This window comes from Nothobranchius furzeri, chromosome 12, assembly GCF_043380555.1.
Source record: "Nothobranchius furzeri strain GRZ-AD chromosome 12, NfurGRZ-RIMD1, whole genome shotgun sequence".
Lineage (NCBI taxonomy): Eukaryota > Metazoa > Chordata > Actinopteri > Cyprinodontiformes > Nothobranchiidae > Nothobranchius > Nothobranchius furzeri.
Genome location: NC_091752.1, coordinates 27,974,166 through 27,989,121, shown reverse-complemented (window position 1 = coordinate 27,989,121; position 14,956 = coordinate 27,974,166). Strand labels below are relative to the sequence as shown.

Here is a 14,956-nt window from a genome sequence, read left to right as displayed (position 1 = left end):
ATGTAAATAAACATGTAACTACTAGGGTTGTCACGGTGTGAAAATATAACCTCATGGTTATTGTGACCAAAATGATCAGTTTTCTGTATTATCGGTTTTTTTTAAAAAACATGTTACATTTTCAAACAAATAAATAAACTCACTATATCAGAAAATTTTGTCCTCAGTTTGTCAAAATTTAGCCTGAAATTTGTTATTTTGTAATTATGTTGTTTATTTGTTTACATGTTCCCCTCTTTAGTCTTTAAAATACCAAAATTTGCCCATAACTTTTTTTGTCATAATTTTCAAAATACGTGATAAGATGATCCTCAGTACTCAAGTGGCCTTCTAATCAAATACTTGTTTGCCCTTACTTGAGTAATTTCTTGGACAGCTACTAAATATAGCGCCAGAAACGTGTGATATTTTCAGACAACTAAATGAACCTAGCCTGGCCAGCAAGCCCCATGCTTCCTTATGGGAAGTTCTCTGTGTTGAATTAAACGGAGGGCGAGTCTGGCAGGCCAGGCTAAAATAAACCCTCTATATCAGGAAAATATTGTCCTCAGTTTGTGTCCTTCCAGTGAGATTTCCAGATTTGGGAAAATGTCATCAGGCAGTAATCAATGTTCAATTCATAAGAGACCAGCTCATATCTGCTCCCTGAGACCCAATCCAAAATACGCCCGTGTTTACGACCGTCTTCTTTGAGGGCTGATTAATGTCCTGAGTGCTGCCATCTCATCCTTCAGTTATTATTTCAGCTTCAAGAAAGGTAGTTTGTAAACTGAAAAGTGCTCGTGTGCGGCAACTTCAGCAAATGCGACGGTGGCTGGTAAGGGTTACCGCGGCCACGGTAATCCACCGAGATGATATATTTTTTCAAAAACAAGATGGTTATTGTTATTGTCAACATTTTTACTGGGGTTGCTACAACAATTACCATGACACCCCTACGTGTAACTAGTAGTCACAATATGTTAAAGAGATAGTTCAAATATTCTGAAGAGCATTTCTGTAAAGAGAGTTATGATCAATTACATTTTAAACAGTTAGCAATACAGTAGCTTCCTGAAATGCCTGGTTCAGAAAATCAAAGATTTCTTCTAACTGTGCAGATCAGTTATAGTTTTTAAAACTTTAAGCCAGGGGTACTCAAATGTAATGGTGCGAGGGCCATTCAACCAAATGACCTTGAAGGTCGAGGTCGGGGCCGCCTATTGAGTACCGCTGCTTTAAGCAATTGCTTTCCAACAAGTTTCAGTGGTTCTTGAGCCAGAAACTTGAGCAACGTCACACTGGACAGCACCCTGTCACCCTGTGCTGACCAGAAACTACACTGAAACGTTTTGTGGTTCAGGCATAAACACTAATGCAGGACTATTCAATTCTGGGCCTCGAGGGCCGGTATCCAGCACGTTTTAGTTGTTTCACACTAAATTCAGTGGTTGAATCACCTGTGTAGCAGCTCATCGGGCTCTGCAGAAGCCCGTTAATCAGATGCTGATTGAAATCAAGTGTGTTGAAGCAGAGTTAAAACCAAAACGTGCTGGATACCGGCCCTCGAGGCCCAGAATCAAACAACCCTGCACTAGTGGAAGGGCTCTACCTGCCTTACAGCAATAGCTGCTTACTGTGCTGGTAGCTCGTATAAAGACTAGCAGTTAGCTTTTTCAGTTCACCAACTGTTAATAAAAAGTGCAACAAGAAGTCATTTGCTCTTTTTTTGCCATCGTGGCGGAGCCTGGAAGTAAAAGTAAGAGAGTAATGTCTTTGGAGCGAAGCAAAGAGCTAAAACCTGAATACACATTGGGCGACTTACAGCAGTTAAGGAAGCCGAAGGGGGCAACAAAGCCACATACTGATAGTGACCTGGCTTTGTTTCTACTCGACTTCTAAGTAGTAACATTTTTGTCCAACATGTGGATCTTTTTACGCCATGACTTATCAGTTGGCTCATGTTAGCAGCAGCTTGTTGTTAGCCCTAGCATAAGTAGGCAGCTGCAGGGTTGCTTACTGCAGCTGAAATTAGAGGCAGACCGATATATCAGGCTGATTTATTCAATTTTTTCTACATCGGTCAAAACAATTTTTAAAAGCCGATAAAATAAATAAATAAATCAAGCACCTGTGTGGCCAACTGCTGCCACTACTAGACTGAAGAAAGGACCAGACGATGTTTTTTAAAATGATTTGAGTTTTATTTTTGAAGTTCAATAACTATTAAAAGATTTATTGACTTATTTAATTTATATTGCACACAGTGAGTGTTCAGTTGTCTTTTACAATCAATGTGCTGCTAAAACGTCTTAATAATTGGCTTTAGATATCGTCCATCGGCAACAACAATCTTTTTTTAAAAAATCGGTATTGGCATTGGCCTTAAATCAAAACAAAAAAACATATCGGTCGGCCTCAAGTTGAAATCCACTTTCAACCAGTAGGAGGGTGAAGACACCAATCTAGTGTTGCTTTAAAATATTAAAGCTTATACTTGTCCTAGTAGTTCATGCAAAAATTAGTTTAAAAAGTTTCACACAGAGGTATGTAGTTATTTGTACGACATCAAAACTAACTACTGTAGCAGTTCTGGTGGGAATATCAAAATTCTGCCATTAATTAGAAAAAATGGGAATGTAAAAGTTAAGATACTAAATTTTAGTGACTAGAACTATTTAAAAACATTGTGTCACCACCTCCACCTGTGACTAATTGGTGGCTCTGTGCTAACAAAACTAGTCTCCATTTCCCCAAACTGATGTATCCCAAAGAGCAATTTACAGCAGATATTAATCATTCTCACTCTCTCCACTAAACTCCACTTTAAAAGATCTGAACTTTCCTATCACAGGATAAAAACAACAATTACTTAAAGTGTGTTTTTGTGCAGCAGACAACACCAGACTCTAAACATGTTTAACTTTTAAGAAAAAGATTTATTTCCTTAAAGCAATCTGCTAAATAACAGCTGCTTAATCAGCAGACCACAAAAACAAGATGCAGGATTGTATTAAACTTGAAACAAAGAAGAGTAACACTTTAGCTCAAAAACAAAAAAAAATACGGCAATTAAAAGTTGTTAAATAAGCAGAATCAGGGTAACAAGGTGGCTTTATTAGAAAAGCAACACAGTGCTGTAAATAAGATATACCGATTCCTTTAGCTGTCATACCACTATTCGTTTTGGGCTGAATCACCCTGCAGAAAAGAGCCACTGCAGCTAATTTCTCTGGCGTGGATGGTAAAAACCCCACTGATAATCTTCACAATCATTTAATTCCATACAGCATTTTAAAAAATGGGTAAACACTCCTGGATTATGTGCTACACTGCACCTTCATGCTTTAAAAGTACTTTGGGTACGCCCTGTCTTGAGATACCGTGCACGGCATTCACATGAGGCAACCATTGACATAGTAGGAGTTATTTGTCTGACATGCTGATTTTGACAGTCTGAAGAAAATGATTGACAAACAATTCAAATTGGACAGCTTGTTAACAAAGATACACTATTGAGAGAAAACACATTAAATTTAGTAAATTTAGAAACAGAACAAACTAAGCTAATACCATGCTGCGTTTAACACAACCCTGTATGCAAGTACTTGAATATCTGGTTTTGTCTCTTGCCACAGGCTTGTATCAGCAAATTACTGTGTACCCAGAAGGTTGTAAATAAAAACTGGTGAAATAATGGCAGATCAGCTCGTGCTAATGCATACGAATTTATATTTAAGTCAAATAGGAGTCAAAGAACCTTACTTTTACACAGAGCTTTTCTTTACACTGGCTGGTGTGTGTGTGTGCGTGCGTGCGTGCGTGTGTGTGTATCCATCTCCAAAAGCAAACAAGAAGAGGAACTGAGACAAAAACAGGATGGTTGTGGTCCAGCAGCTTCATCTGTGACTCTGCAGCCATCTGTGGATGTCCTCATGCACTCATCTGATTGTGTGTGTGTGTGTGTGTGTGTGTGTGTGTGTGTGTGTGTGTGTGTGTGTGTGTGTGTGTGTGTGTGTGTGTGTGTGTGTGTGTGTGTGTGTGTGTGTGTGTGTGTGTGTGTGTGTGTGTGTGTGTGTGTGTGTGTGTTTTACACCACATACTCGGTTAACAGTCTTCCTCGGTGTGAAACAATGGGAGATTAACACACAAAGATGGAGGAAATAAGGATGCCTGAATTCCTGGACTGCGACTGCCCAGCTGTGCCACCCACATGCACAGCAAGGTCTGACCGCAGGAAAACATTACCCTTGCCACAGTTACCATCAGCACTTTTAAAGTAAAGACAAAGCCAATTATTATGATTTCAATTGGTTAATTCATAGATTATGCTTTCAAGAACCAATGATGGAGAATTATTACAATATTCAGTCTGAAATGAGGTCATGAGTCTTAAAGACAGCAAGAGACATGAAGATTAAATTGAATTATATGAAGTGACAGGCTCAGATGACTGGTGTGATCAACCTAAACCAGTCGCCTCAAACTCTGGTCCTGGTCTTCTGCAGCACAAGTAATGACAGACGTAGCAGCAATACCTCTGCAGCACCTTATGACTTCAGAGCGGTGCATCAAGCTGATACTTGCTTTTATTCAAGCTGTTTTTTGGCAGTTTGAATGATAACGTAGGAAGGCATAATGAGAGCGAAGCGGCTTTCCTGCTTCAACCACACATAGTGACAAATATATACGTACCGAAGCTTAAACAGCAGTGGGAAAGTGCCAGCCTCATCAAAGTCTGGCATTCCCTTCTTATCTTTGATTTAAAGCACTGCACTCCTGTCAAGTAGGTAAACATAAACATGTTGCACGCAGCTCAACAGCACCATGAATCAGGAATTTGTAGAGGAACGTGTAAAACTAAACACAACTTTAATCTTAAAGGGAATTTTAAAGGAGAGGAACACTTGTTTAATCAATACATTTGCAGTAGTCTCAAGGAGTGAATTAGGCTGGCCAGCCATGCCAGGGCGTCCTTATGGGAAGCAAAGGGCCTGGTAACGCTCCCATTCAGATAACCCCACCCACAACAAGAAGCGCTAAAAGCCTGTCTTCTAAAGAAATGCCATTGCCAGACGCCATCTTTGACTACAGCTAAAACACTACAGCGCCGCCCAATATAGTCATTTCCGCAATTTTTTTCTGATTGGTTATTTTTGAGCTGGCTAGTCCTTGCCCTCATGGTGTTCTCTGTTTATTCTACACAGAGGACGAGTCTGGATACTCTGAGGCAGAGGGTGATTCTGGCAGGCTAGGCTATTAATGAATGCCTTGTAAGTTGTTCTTGGAAGGGAAAAATGTACTGATGCACCTTTTCTCGAACCTAAAAGTTGCCCACATCTAGCTTCAGATGGCTCGTTTTTGGAGTATTATTTCCTGATATTTGCACATCTCGCCCCAGATTGGATAACTGCAATGTAGCTCTACCACTAACTTGCAACGTTGATGTTTTATCTCCATAAATAACACCAGCCTGGAGAAGCATACGCTGTGTGGTGGTGATGCTAATGCTAACCGTTGGCTTAAACTAGCCAAGAAGTCCTCTGCTGATACCCGTATATTAAACCAACAACAGCCTTCCCCGTCATGAGTCAAGATGGGTGATTCCATGAATGTTAATTCATCTGAGGATTTTCAAACCCCAGAGTTTCACTGTCTGTTTTCTATCGGAAGCTAATGCAGGAGAAAGGTGTAGGAGACTAAATAGTCATGTTCAGCCTGTGTTCAGCCTGCATGAAAAACTCAGAGCGACCCATTTTAAATCAGAAAAAACATACTAAAAATTGTTTTTCAGTCAACAACACGTTTAAAGCCTGAAAAGTGAAAAAAATATGACCTGATTTTTCTCAAATATCACTTTTTATATTCTTACAAGTCCCTGGCAGCTTCACAAAATCTGGCACCACGGTTTAAGGTTCAAAGAAACAAATTAGACCCAACTGACTCCCCCTGCGGCAAATTCTTTGGAGGATCAAATCTGTGATATGGTGGTCAAAGGGCTTGTCCCCCATATTAGCCAGACAACCCCCCCCCCCCCCCCAGTTACAATTACAGACATTGCAGACAGAGAGGCAGGACTACAAACAGTGGAGAAAACAAGCTAGCAGAGTTCATGCTTTGTTTCCTGCTCAAACATTCCTATCCAAGCCGCACTTTTTCACACAGTGGTAGAACCAAATATAGGCATCCATGAGGCTTACCAAATGCCCTGATGCTTAGAAACACATCCTTTAATCCAATGGTTTCAGGTTTGAGCAATGACCTTCATCAAACCTCTTATTATTGTGAACTAACCCGTACACCACCATTACAACACACAAGTCTCATCTATGGACACATCTGCTATCAGGAATAAAGGGAAAACGGCTGTTTTACAACTCTTTCTCTATTTTTCTAAGAGATTAATGATTTTCTCGGTTTGTTAAAGTATTTTAGTCTACATTAATCATCTGTGTACTGTTTGTGGATGGTAACTTGGCCCTTGGCTGCTGTCGGCCTGCTCACCAGATTCTGTCAGAGCTATCAGACTCAAACAAGGCAAGATACTGAACTTTAATTAGAAACAAACACGATGAGCTGCAGCACGGGGGAGGCCGTATGCAAAAACACACTTGAAATGACACACTGTGACCACATGCCTGAGACTGAACACTTGAAATCGATAGCAGCAATGAAATCAAGACAACTGAATTTCTTCAACAACAAAAGATCCTCGAGGTTTACCAAACATAATCTAGACCAAGAATACAGATTTCTTCTTCCTAACCTGGATGTCAAAGGGAATTCCACTAAGACACGTAGCTAGGTATCTAACAAATCTACGGTTTGGCCTGTCATCCACACAAAAGTGAAGCTAAATGGCACCAAAAAGTATTCTGTCTTTGGCGTTTTTTTAAACTATTCTTTGAAATTTGGTTCAACAAAAGCCCGTGTGTGTACATGGCCTGAATAGTGAATCTAAAACGGGACGTGAATCTTAGAGCAACTCAAAATTTGATTTGATTCTGATTCTCTAGGTGTCGATTTGATTCAGAATCGATTCTCGATTTAAATCAACTCACAATCAATGTTAACAAAGAGTGTCAGTTCTAGGATTAACTACTTTGTTGTACAGGTTAGTTAAAGCTATGGGACATTTTTATTTGACTGTAAACTGGTCATGCTCCAAAAATGCAAATTTACAATGTAAAATAAAGTGATTCTAAAACTGTAAACAGAAGCAATCTTTTGACCAAAAGGCAGCATTTATTTTTGCTTAACTTGTAAATTATAACAAATCTTTAGTTACCCAACAGTAGCTTTGAAATTAATACGGTCAAATACTTTTCAAGTATGCGTGGAAACATGTTTAACATTTGAGTCCTCAACCTGTTTAAAAAAAGTGCCTTGGATGTCTTACAAAGGAAAATGCGTTCTCTCATTTATCAATAACTTAAAATAAATACATGAGTAATCCTGAGCCCTCACTTATCAACTTAGAAAATAAATATGAGAATATCTCAAATTAATGAGTATGGAAAAAATTACATTCAAGGGCCCTCTTATCAGCAGATTCAAAAATAAATCATCTCAATTTATGGGACCACAAAAGTAAACGGAGTACTAACTCTCCTAACAAAGATTAAAAACATGCCAAACTTTTGAGTTCTTGGGATCGATTCTGAACCTTTGTGAATCGATTCTGAATCTTTATAAATAAGAATCCCGATTCAGACTTGAATCAATTTTTTTCAGCACCTCTAGTTTTTTACCTGCATAATCTGACTGGTAAACTGATATACCAGGGCTACAGGGAGCCTAAGTCACACCCATCTACTTCCGGACGATGGAAGAACGAAAAAAATTAAAGCAAGTTTATGAGGCTAAAAACCCTATTTTCTAATTCCACTTGTTATGTGGCATGGATTTCACATATGATGTTTGTGAATTTTAAAGACGCATTTTGATACGAAGAAAGCACTTATTTTCGAATGGGGGTAAAAGCATTATTTTAGGTTGTGTGTGAAAATACGTCCAGGACTACAAATGTGCATTACCAAAGTGACGTCATCAAAGCAGACACGGAGAAAAACAGAGGGAACATGGCTGGAAATTCAGCAAACTTCAAATCCTTCCTTCAGGAGGAAAGTACCACCATAAATCTGGCTATTTGGTATGTAGCAGCCAAGCTTGGGGAGAGGAGATTCTGTGGTGACGTCATATATGCGACGTATGGTTCCAACTTGCAGCAGGGTGCGCAGAAGCTGATCTCTAGGGGTGAATTCAAATCGACATGACACAGGGGAAACAAATTCTATCAGGGATACCTACACTGCTACAACACCGGCACCTGCTATACATCCCGAGCCGCTGTTACAAACGGCATAAGTGAACACACAGCGCCAAACACATCAGGGTGTTTGTTTGCAGATCAGAGAGGAGTTTGTGCACAGCGCCGCACACAACCGTCTCTCCTATCGCTAAAAAGCAGGGAGGGGGTTGGAGCGCGCAAAATGCCTGGGACATTTATTACATTTACAGGATGGATCTGTTAATATTGGTGGAGACAAATCTGTAAAAGATGACGAAAGAAAAATAAACAGCACTTCAGAAAGGTGAGGAGATGAGTACAAGTAGTACAGGTATACAAATCTATGGCAAGCTGCTGTGGCAAACTGTTTTAACATTTAATCCACAATCGGCCCTCTCTGTGATTTCCTATTTTATATAGCAATAATTAAATTTATCCAAGTACTAATCCTTCTTATCAGTCAAAATTGCAATTGAAGACACCAACAGCTATGTTGTTACTAGTAGAAATTAAGTTTGAGATATCTCAGAATCCCTAAAAACCTAAGGTGGCCTTTTTAACATTTATTAGGCAGACTGGATATGTATTCAGATATCTATAATTCTATTGTTCCTAGTAGAAATTAACATTCCAGAGATGCATTAGAACATTCTTACTGAATGAACATGTCAGATATCTGAAATGTCCTTTATGTGTCATTCAGGTAAATAATCTATGTCATAGATATAGACTGTAACTGTGTTATAGAACATTAAATTAATGTCACAGTTACTTTGCTAGGAAACCAATTACTTTTGCAATGTGGTAACTGAGTGACTAACTCAATTACTTTTTAGAAAAAGTAATTTGTAACTATAACCAATAACCTTTAAAACATAAGATGCCCAACCCTGCTTCAACACACTTGATTTCACTTAGTAGGTGATTAACAGGCTTCTGCATAGCCTGAATAGCTGATGCACAGGTGATTTAACAACTGAATCTAGTGTACTGGACTAGAGAAACCACGAAAACGTGTTGGATACCGACCCTTGAGGCCCGGAACTGAATAGCCCTGTGATATATGATGCATAGATTTTACAGATCTGATTCCTTAATAACCTTTACATTTTTTATTTTAGTTTGCATCAATCATAACTTTTATCAGTATTTATGGTGTGGTGTGAATACAGTGAATTTAAGTGAGCTCTGAATAAACAGCAACCTCCTCCACCATGACAGCCTTGCTTAGGGGTGTTATCATGTAAACTTGGTCAAAACTATGACAGCCTTGGCGTGTTTATATTGTTCTGGACATTTGTGGCTGTTAACTTGTTTTGTGTGAAATGTAATTAACCCAAGGAGATGTGGCTGTTGTTGTTGGGCTGCTGCTACGAAGCTGCCTTTCAGTACGGATCCCAAACTGTTCCCAAAGCAGGGCCCTGGGAACGGGAAGCACCAGAACCTAACAGCTCCTCTGGCGTTTCATATCGAACTCGTCGTTCAGAAACGGGCACACAAGCTTCTTAATACTTCGTATCAGTGTTAAATAGAGTGATGGGATTGATGAGATTTTTCCTGTAGCTTCCTCAGTCTTCAGTAAAGAGTTTCTCCAGTCAAGCATCTGTTAATCCCCGTGAGGGCTAAGACGAGACGTTTGTAACGAACAATCAGCAAACCCTTTATAATTTTGTATTTTTGTAATAATATAGATCGTTAATATTCATGTCTATGTTTCCGTACACGTACTGAATCATTGTCTGTTGACGTTTCTTCATAATGTTCCCACGAAAAGTCAAAGAGTCCGATTAGCTGCTTAAAGCTAACACTTCACATGCGTCCGTTTTCGGACAGCTAGCTAACATACGTCACAACAGGCAGTAAACATTCACCGTTAACTGTGACCATTGAGGACTCTTTCAGAGCCCCCGGCACTGTCTTGATCGTTAACACGATTCCCCAAAATGTAAACATCAAAGTTTTTAATACCAGCAAATAGCGGGTTGACAAGAATAAAAACTAAGAAATAAATACACAATGTGCCGTTTTGGCCATGTGTCCGACAATGGAAATATACAAATGAAAAGCTGTCAGAAGAATACAACACCTGTTAAAATCTGAACGGAAACAGGCTCCTACCGTTACATGAGAATACACACTTGTCTGTCCGCTACGTTACTTTTTCCTGTTACCGCTGCTTGAAAAACCCAAGCAAAAGGGAAAACTATAAATGACGTCTGTGGACGCTGTGTCCGAAAATGGAACTCGGTGCGAGCTTCCCTCCCTGCAGTTTTTACCTTGTACACATCTCCGTATGTGCCGCTTCCTATCCGCTGAATCAGCTCGAAATCTTCCTGCGGATTCCGCCGCGACAGGTCGACACTGGAGTTCATCTTTTCCAACTTTGCGCGGCTGACGAACCCTTATGAAGTATGTAAAGTTGATATTTTAAGAAAAACGTACAGCGTCAAAAATTCCCAGCCCGAATCCACCGTAACTCCAACATGGCTTCCACAGCACACTGCGCATGCGTGGCGGATTTCACGCAACCTTCAATGTTTTGTTAGGGATGAGGCCTTCAATAATGTACACGCAAATTTGAATGAAGTTTACATTAAAATATAATAAAAATATAAATACTGACAATTAATAATATTAATTATGAGGAGTTCTGTCTAGGGACATCTTTCTCTGATGTAATCCATTCATATGTTGGTTTTTCTGATGTAATCAGTGATAATACAACTGCATACAACAATAGGCAGCTTGGTACTGCGTTTAGAAGAAAATGAATGAAAACACTAAATTGCATGTGTTGTCTGGTTCCTCAATGTGAAACTAGGCTAAGCAGGGCTAAAGAGTGGCAGATGGCTAAACAAATCTAAGATCAAACCTCCAATAAGGAAAACGAATATCCCACCACCCAAAAACCTCCAGATATCTAGTGGCTTTCTTTAATCACTGTTTAGCTACTTTTAAAAATATGCTTACTTGACAGGTAACAGGTCACACACACACAAAAGCATCTTAGGGATGGTTAAGCTTACAGCTGTGTTCATCAGTCAAATATCACAGCTGACACAATTCTTACATAATGATGGATCGATAAGAGGCAACAGATGAAGAAGAAGCTGTTTTATTATTTTCAAAACTCATACAGCTGTTACAATGACCAAACTTTAATTGTACAATATGTTTATGTTTTGACATATTTATGGATAAGTCCATCTATTGCTCCCAAGCTGACTCTGAGACTCATTTGGTGCCTCAAAGATGACAAATGAAACTCACTTTCCTGCATCCCAGCTGGAGGCGTTGCTTTTTGGTCGGATGTTGGGCCGGTGTGTTTTTGTGCCAGGAGTTTTTTCATAAGAGAAGACAGCTGAGGACTCAGGAGAACAACCAGTGTGCCACCAACGCAGAGGATTCTGAATCAACAAACGTGTGTAAAATCAATTTAATTTTTATTTCTTAACACCGAATGCTTCCCAGAGAAGTAACATGTATGTTAATTATTTCCAATCTATAGAAGCAAAAAAGTAAAGAATAAAAAGTCTCTATTCGTGCACTGATACCTCTCCATCTCACTGAGGATGAGTGGAAGCTTGACGGCCATGTTTATTTTGGTGTCAAATTTTCTGCCTAAAGGAAGGTCACAGATTACAGCATCAATGCTGCAGCTGGGCAGAGGCAACCCTGTTCACACACACAAGGACAAACATAGAAAGAAATGTTATACCTGACAAAGAAATAGCACCCCAAAACTCAAACACTGTAGGTCTTCGTAGATAAAAACGTCATAAGAGGTTTTCAGGATAAAATATTAGTTTCAATTTCTTCCTACCCATAGAGGAGGCTTTTAGCAGATGCACTCTGCTCCCCAGCTCTGCAAATGTCTTGTTCTCGTTGGCCTTCTGCAGTTGTCCATCATCAATGTCCACACCCAGAAAACAGGCAGCCTGAGGGCCGAGTGACAGGGCGATTAATTACATTATAACACAACTTAAACACATATTAAAGCAGAGTTTTTCTCGTCAAAGGGCATCATATAGAGGCAGAAACATTTTATTGCACCTAAAGCCCCTAGCCTCGATCGTGAATGTGGACCTCTAGCTGACCACCTGAGCTAGAACACAGTTTTACTATTAATATTCTCATGTATAACTGTTTATTCACATGTATGATACATAATATTTGTCCATAAGAAATGTCGCTAACTCTGTATCAGTCTATTAACCGGCTAATGCTGGGTGGCGCTGAATTCAAAAAGCACAAGCCTGTACTGGATGCTAGTGATGTGTCGGTCGCGAACAAACCGGCTCTAAGAGCCGGCTCTTTTAAGTGAACGACGGGAGCCGGCTCATTATTGGGAGCTGTCCCCTCCTCTCCCCCCTCCCCTCTTGCTTTGGTGAATGCTACAGGTGATTGGTCAACATGTGTAACTGCATGTCCAGATTGTCCACACACGGAGCAGTAGGGGGTGGGGAAGAGGGAGGACCAGACGCAGACACACAGCAGAGCGCATGCGGGTGGAGGGAGACGGGAGGGAAGGAGGAGGAGGAAAAAGGCGAGCGAGAGAGAGTGCGACGAAGACTGTGGGAAAATGAGCGCCAGCAGTCGGAAAGTGGAGATTTCTTAAAGTGTTCAGTTATTAAATCCAAAGAAATAATAAATATTTGATATATTGCATATTTTTTACATTAGTAAATCATTTTACATATAGTTTTGAATTATTTTGGTTATAAATGTACTCTATGCAACAGAAAATCTGAGGAGCCACTTGGGAGCCGAAAGAGCCGGCTCTTTTTGGTGAGCTGAGCCAAAAGAACCGGCTCTCTAAAAAGAGCTGGAATTCCCATCGCTACTGGATACAAATTTTCAAAATGTAGGATGTTCTAGGAAGGTCCCACCTTTCTCGCCTCTGACTGGCTAAGAGGGCTCTCGACTCCTACAATTGACTGTTTTATTGAACAACAAACCGTTTTCCCTGGCTAAGTGCAGACCGTCCTCCAAGAAATTGGCTGTGTTCGAGATAAGCCAGTTCTGCGCAGATTAGATCACGGTGATCGGCGAGCAGTGCATGCCGGTTAGATATGTGTCCGACTTGACGCCGACTTGCTCTGACGTCATGCATACGTAGGCAATGATAACCTCGTGAGATCAAGGCAGCCGCAGATTTTGGAGCAAGGCGCTGCAGTTGCTCTCCACCGGCTGCAAAACCTAGAGGATGACGGGAAACGCCTGGCTCTCACCTGATCTAAGATCTGATTGGTTCATATTTTGATCCAAACATCTGGTGGTAGAACATGAAATGTTAGTTGGTCACATGTGTTCTGTAAATCATGTAACGTTGATGATGACAACTATTTAGGCCATAAAGAGGAATGTGTTTTGTGTTCTTTTGTCACGTTTCCTATGAGCACACTGAACCTACAGCTGATAACCTTTACTTATTATTACAATCATATCTTCATATACAATATATGATATCCACAAGCACGTGAGGATGTGTTTCAGCTGCTAACAGGCACCAGAATTACGATTGAAAATTAAACAAGTATGAACTCTAACGCGATATCTTCATCCATCGTCACCCGTGAGCTACACATGCAGGAAATTGTGTCCGACTTAAATGCCAGCTTTCAGCCACTCCCCCTGCTGCTTCCGTCTGCTCTCGTCTGTTTTCCAGGCGAGGCGCAGCTCAACTCGAACACGGCCAATGTGAACTTACTGCAATGATAACCATTCTGACCTTTTATTTGCAACATACCAGTTTCAGTTTTCTTTATAGGAGAAACTGAAACTGGTACGTTGCATGTAAAAAATCAACTTGCAATAAATCTTGTTGCATTTATCACACTGTTGGATGTCAAATTCATATATGTTCCCAAGCATTGAGGTTATAGGCTAAATGTATGTGTGCCTTATCTGGGTGGAAGATATGTGAAATATAATAAAACTGCACTATTTGGTCCAGATGTGTGGAGCAGGTCTGTAAATGGAAACTAGTGAAAACTAAAATTTCAAAATTAAGATTTCAATTAAACAATACACATTTTAACAGATGATGAGAGAGTTGACTTAACATCCGTAACCTATGAAAAGTAGGACAAAATAAAGTTGGCAAAAAAAAAAATGGACGCTTTGCCTACATTATATCCCAGTACAGCAGTGATACATAAACATAAACAACATAAACATCCCCAACTCCTCTTGCTGTGGGCCGGTATCCAACCCGTTTTACGGGTTTCCCTGCATCAACAAACCCGACTTTAATCAGCAGGTTTCTGCAGAGGCTGATGAGCTGCTGAACAGGCGAATCAAGTGTGTTGAATTTGGGAAACAACTAAAATATGCAGGATGCCGCACCTCGAGGAAAGGAGTTGGGGATCACTAGAGTCCAGGGTAAAACAGACTATCCCTTTCACAGATTTCTAAAAAAAAATCATACATTATTCCTGAAAAGGGGGAATGTTTTGTGAAATGACTCATTTGCTTCATTGTGTGAGGCTAGAATACTGTATCAAAGGTGTAGAACACTTGTTTAATGAATACTTTTGCAGTGGTTTCTGGGAGGAATTAATGCCTTGCAAGCCAAATTCGGGGAAAAAAGCTCAGAAGGGTCTGCAGGGTTTCCCCCAGAAAATGAGTTAAGCCTGGCGGCTTTAGCCGTCGGGGGGGTTGCGCGCTCTGTCCCCCAGCACTCCT

At 40.2% G+C, this 14,956-nt stretch overlaps 2 protein-coding genes across 9 annotated transcripts in view; both read right to left on the bottom strand.

The window, feature by feature from the left end:
• The window catches only part of LOC107375798 (mitogen-activated protein kinase kinase kinase kinase 3), a 56,782-nt gene extending 46,007 nt beyond the window's left edge, over positions 1-10,775 (bottom strand). For 7 of the 8 annotated variants that reach the window (XM_054750258.2, XM_054750259.2, XM_054750263.2 and 4 more), the window contains exon 1: positions 10,546-10,775. In XM_054750258.2, the coding sequence (XP_054606233.2) occupies positions 10,546-10,641 (96 nt within the window). In that variant the 5' untranslated portion in view covers positions 10,642-10,775. Of the gene's footprint in view, positions 1-10,387; positions 10,449-10,545 lie in introns of those variants that run through there. The other variant, XM_070541977.1, reaches the window with a different exon arrangement.
• Positions 10,776-11,368: 593 nt separating this feature from the next.
• The window catches only part of thumpd2 (THUMP domain containing 2), a 9,089-nt gene continuing 5,501 nt past the window's right edge, over positions 11,369-14,956 (bottom strand). The window contains exons 9-11 of the mRNA XM_015944704.3: positions 12,093-12,207; positions 11,824-11,944; positions 11,369-11,676 (exon numbers count right to left, since the gene is read on the bottom strand). Coding sequence (XP_015800190.3) covers positions 11,445-11,676; positions 11,824-11,944; positions 12,093-12,207 — 468 coding nt within the window. The 3' untranslated portion in view covers positions 11,369-11,444. The remainder of the gene's footprint in view (positions 11,677-11,823; positions 11,945-12,092; positions 12,208-14,956) is intronic.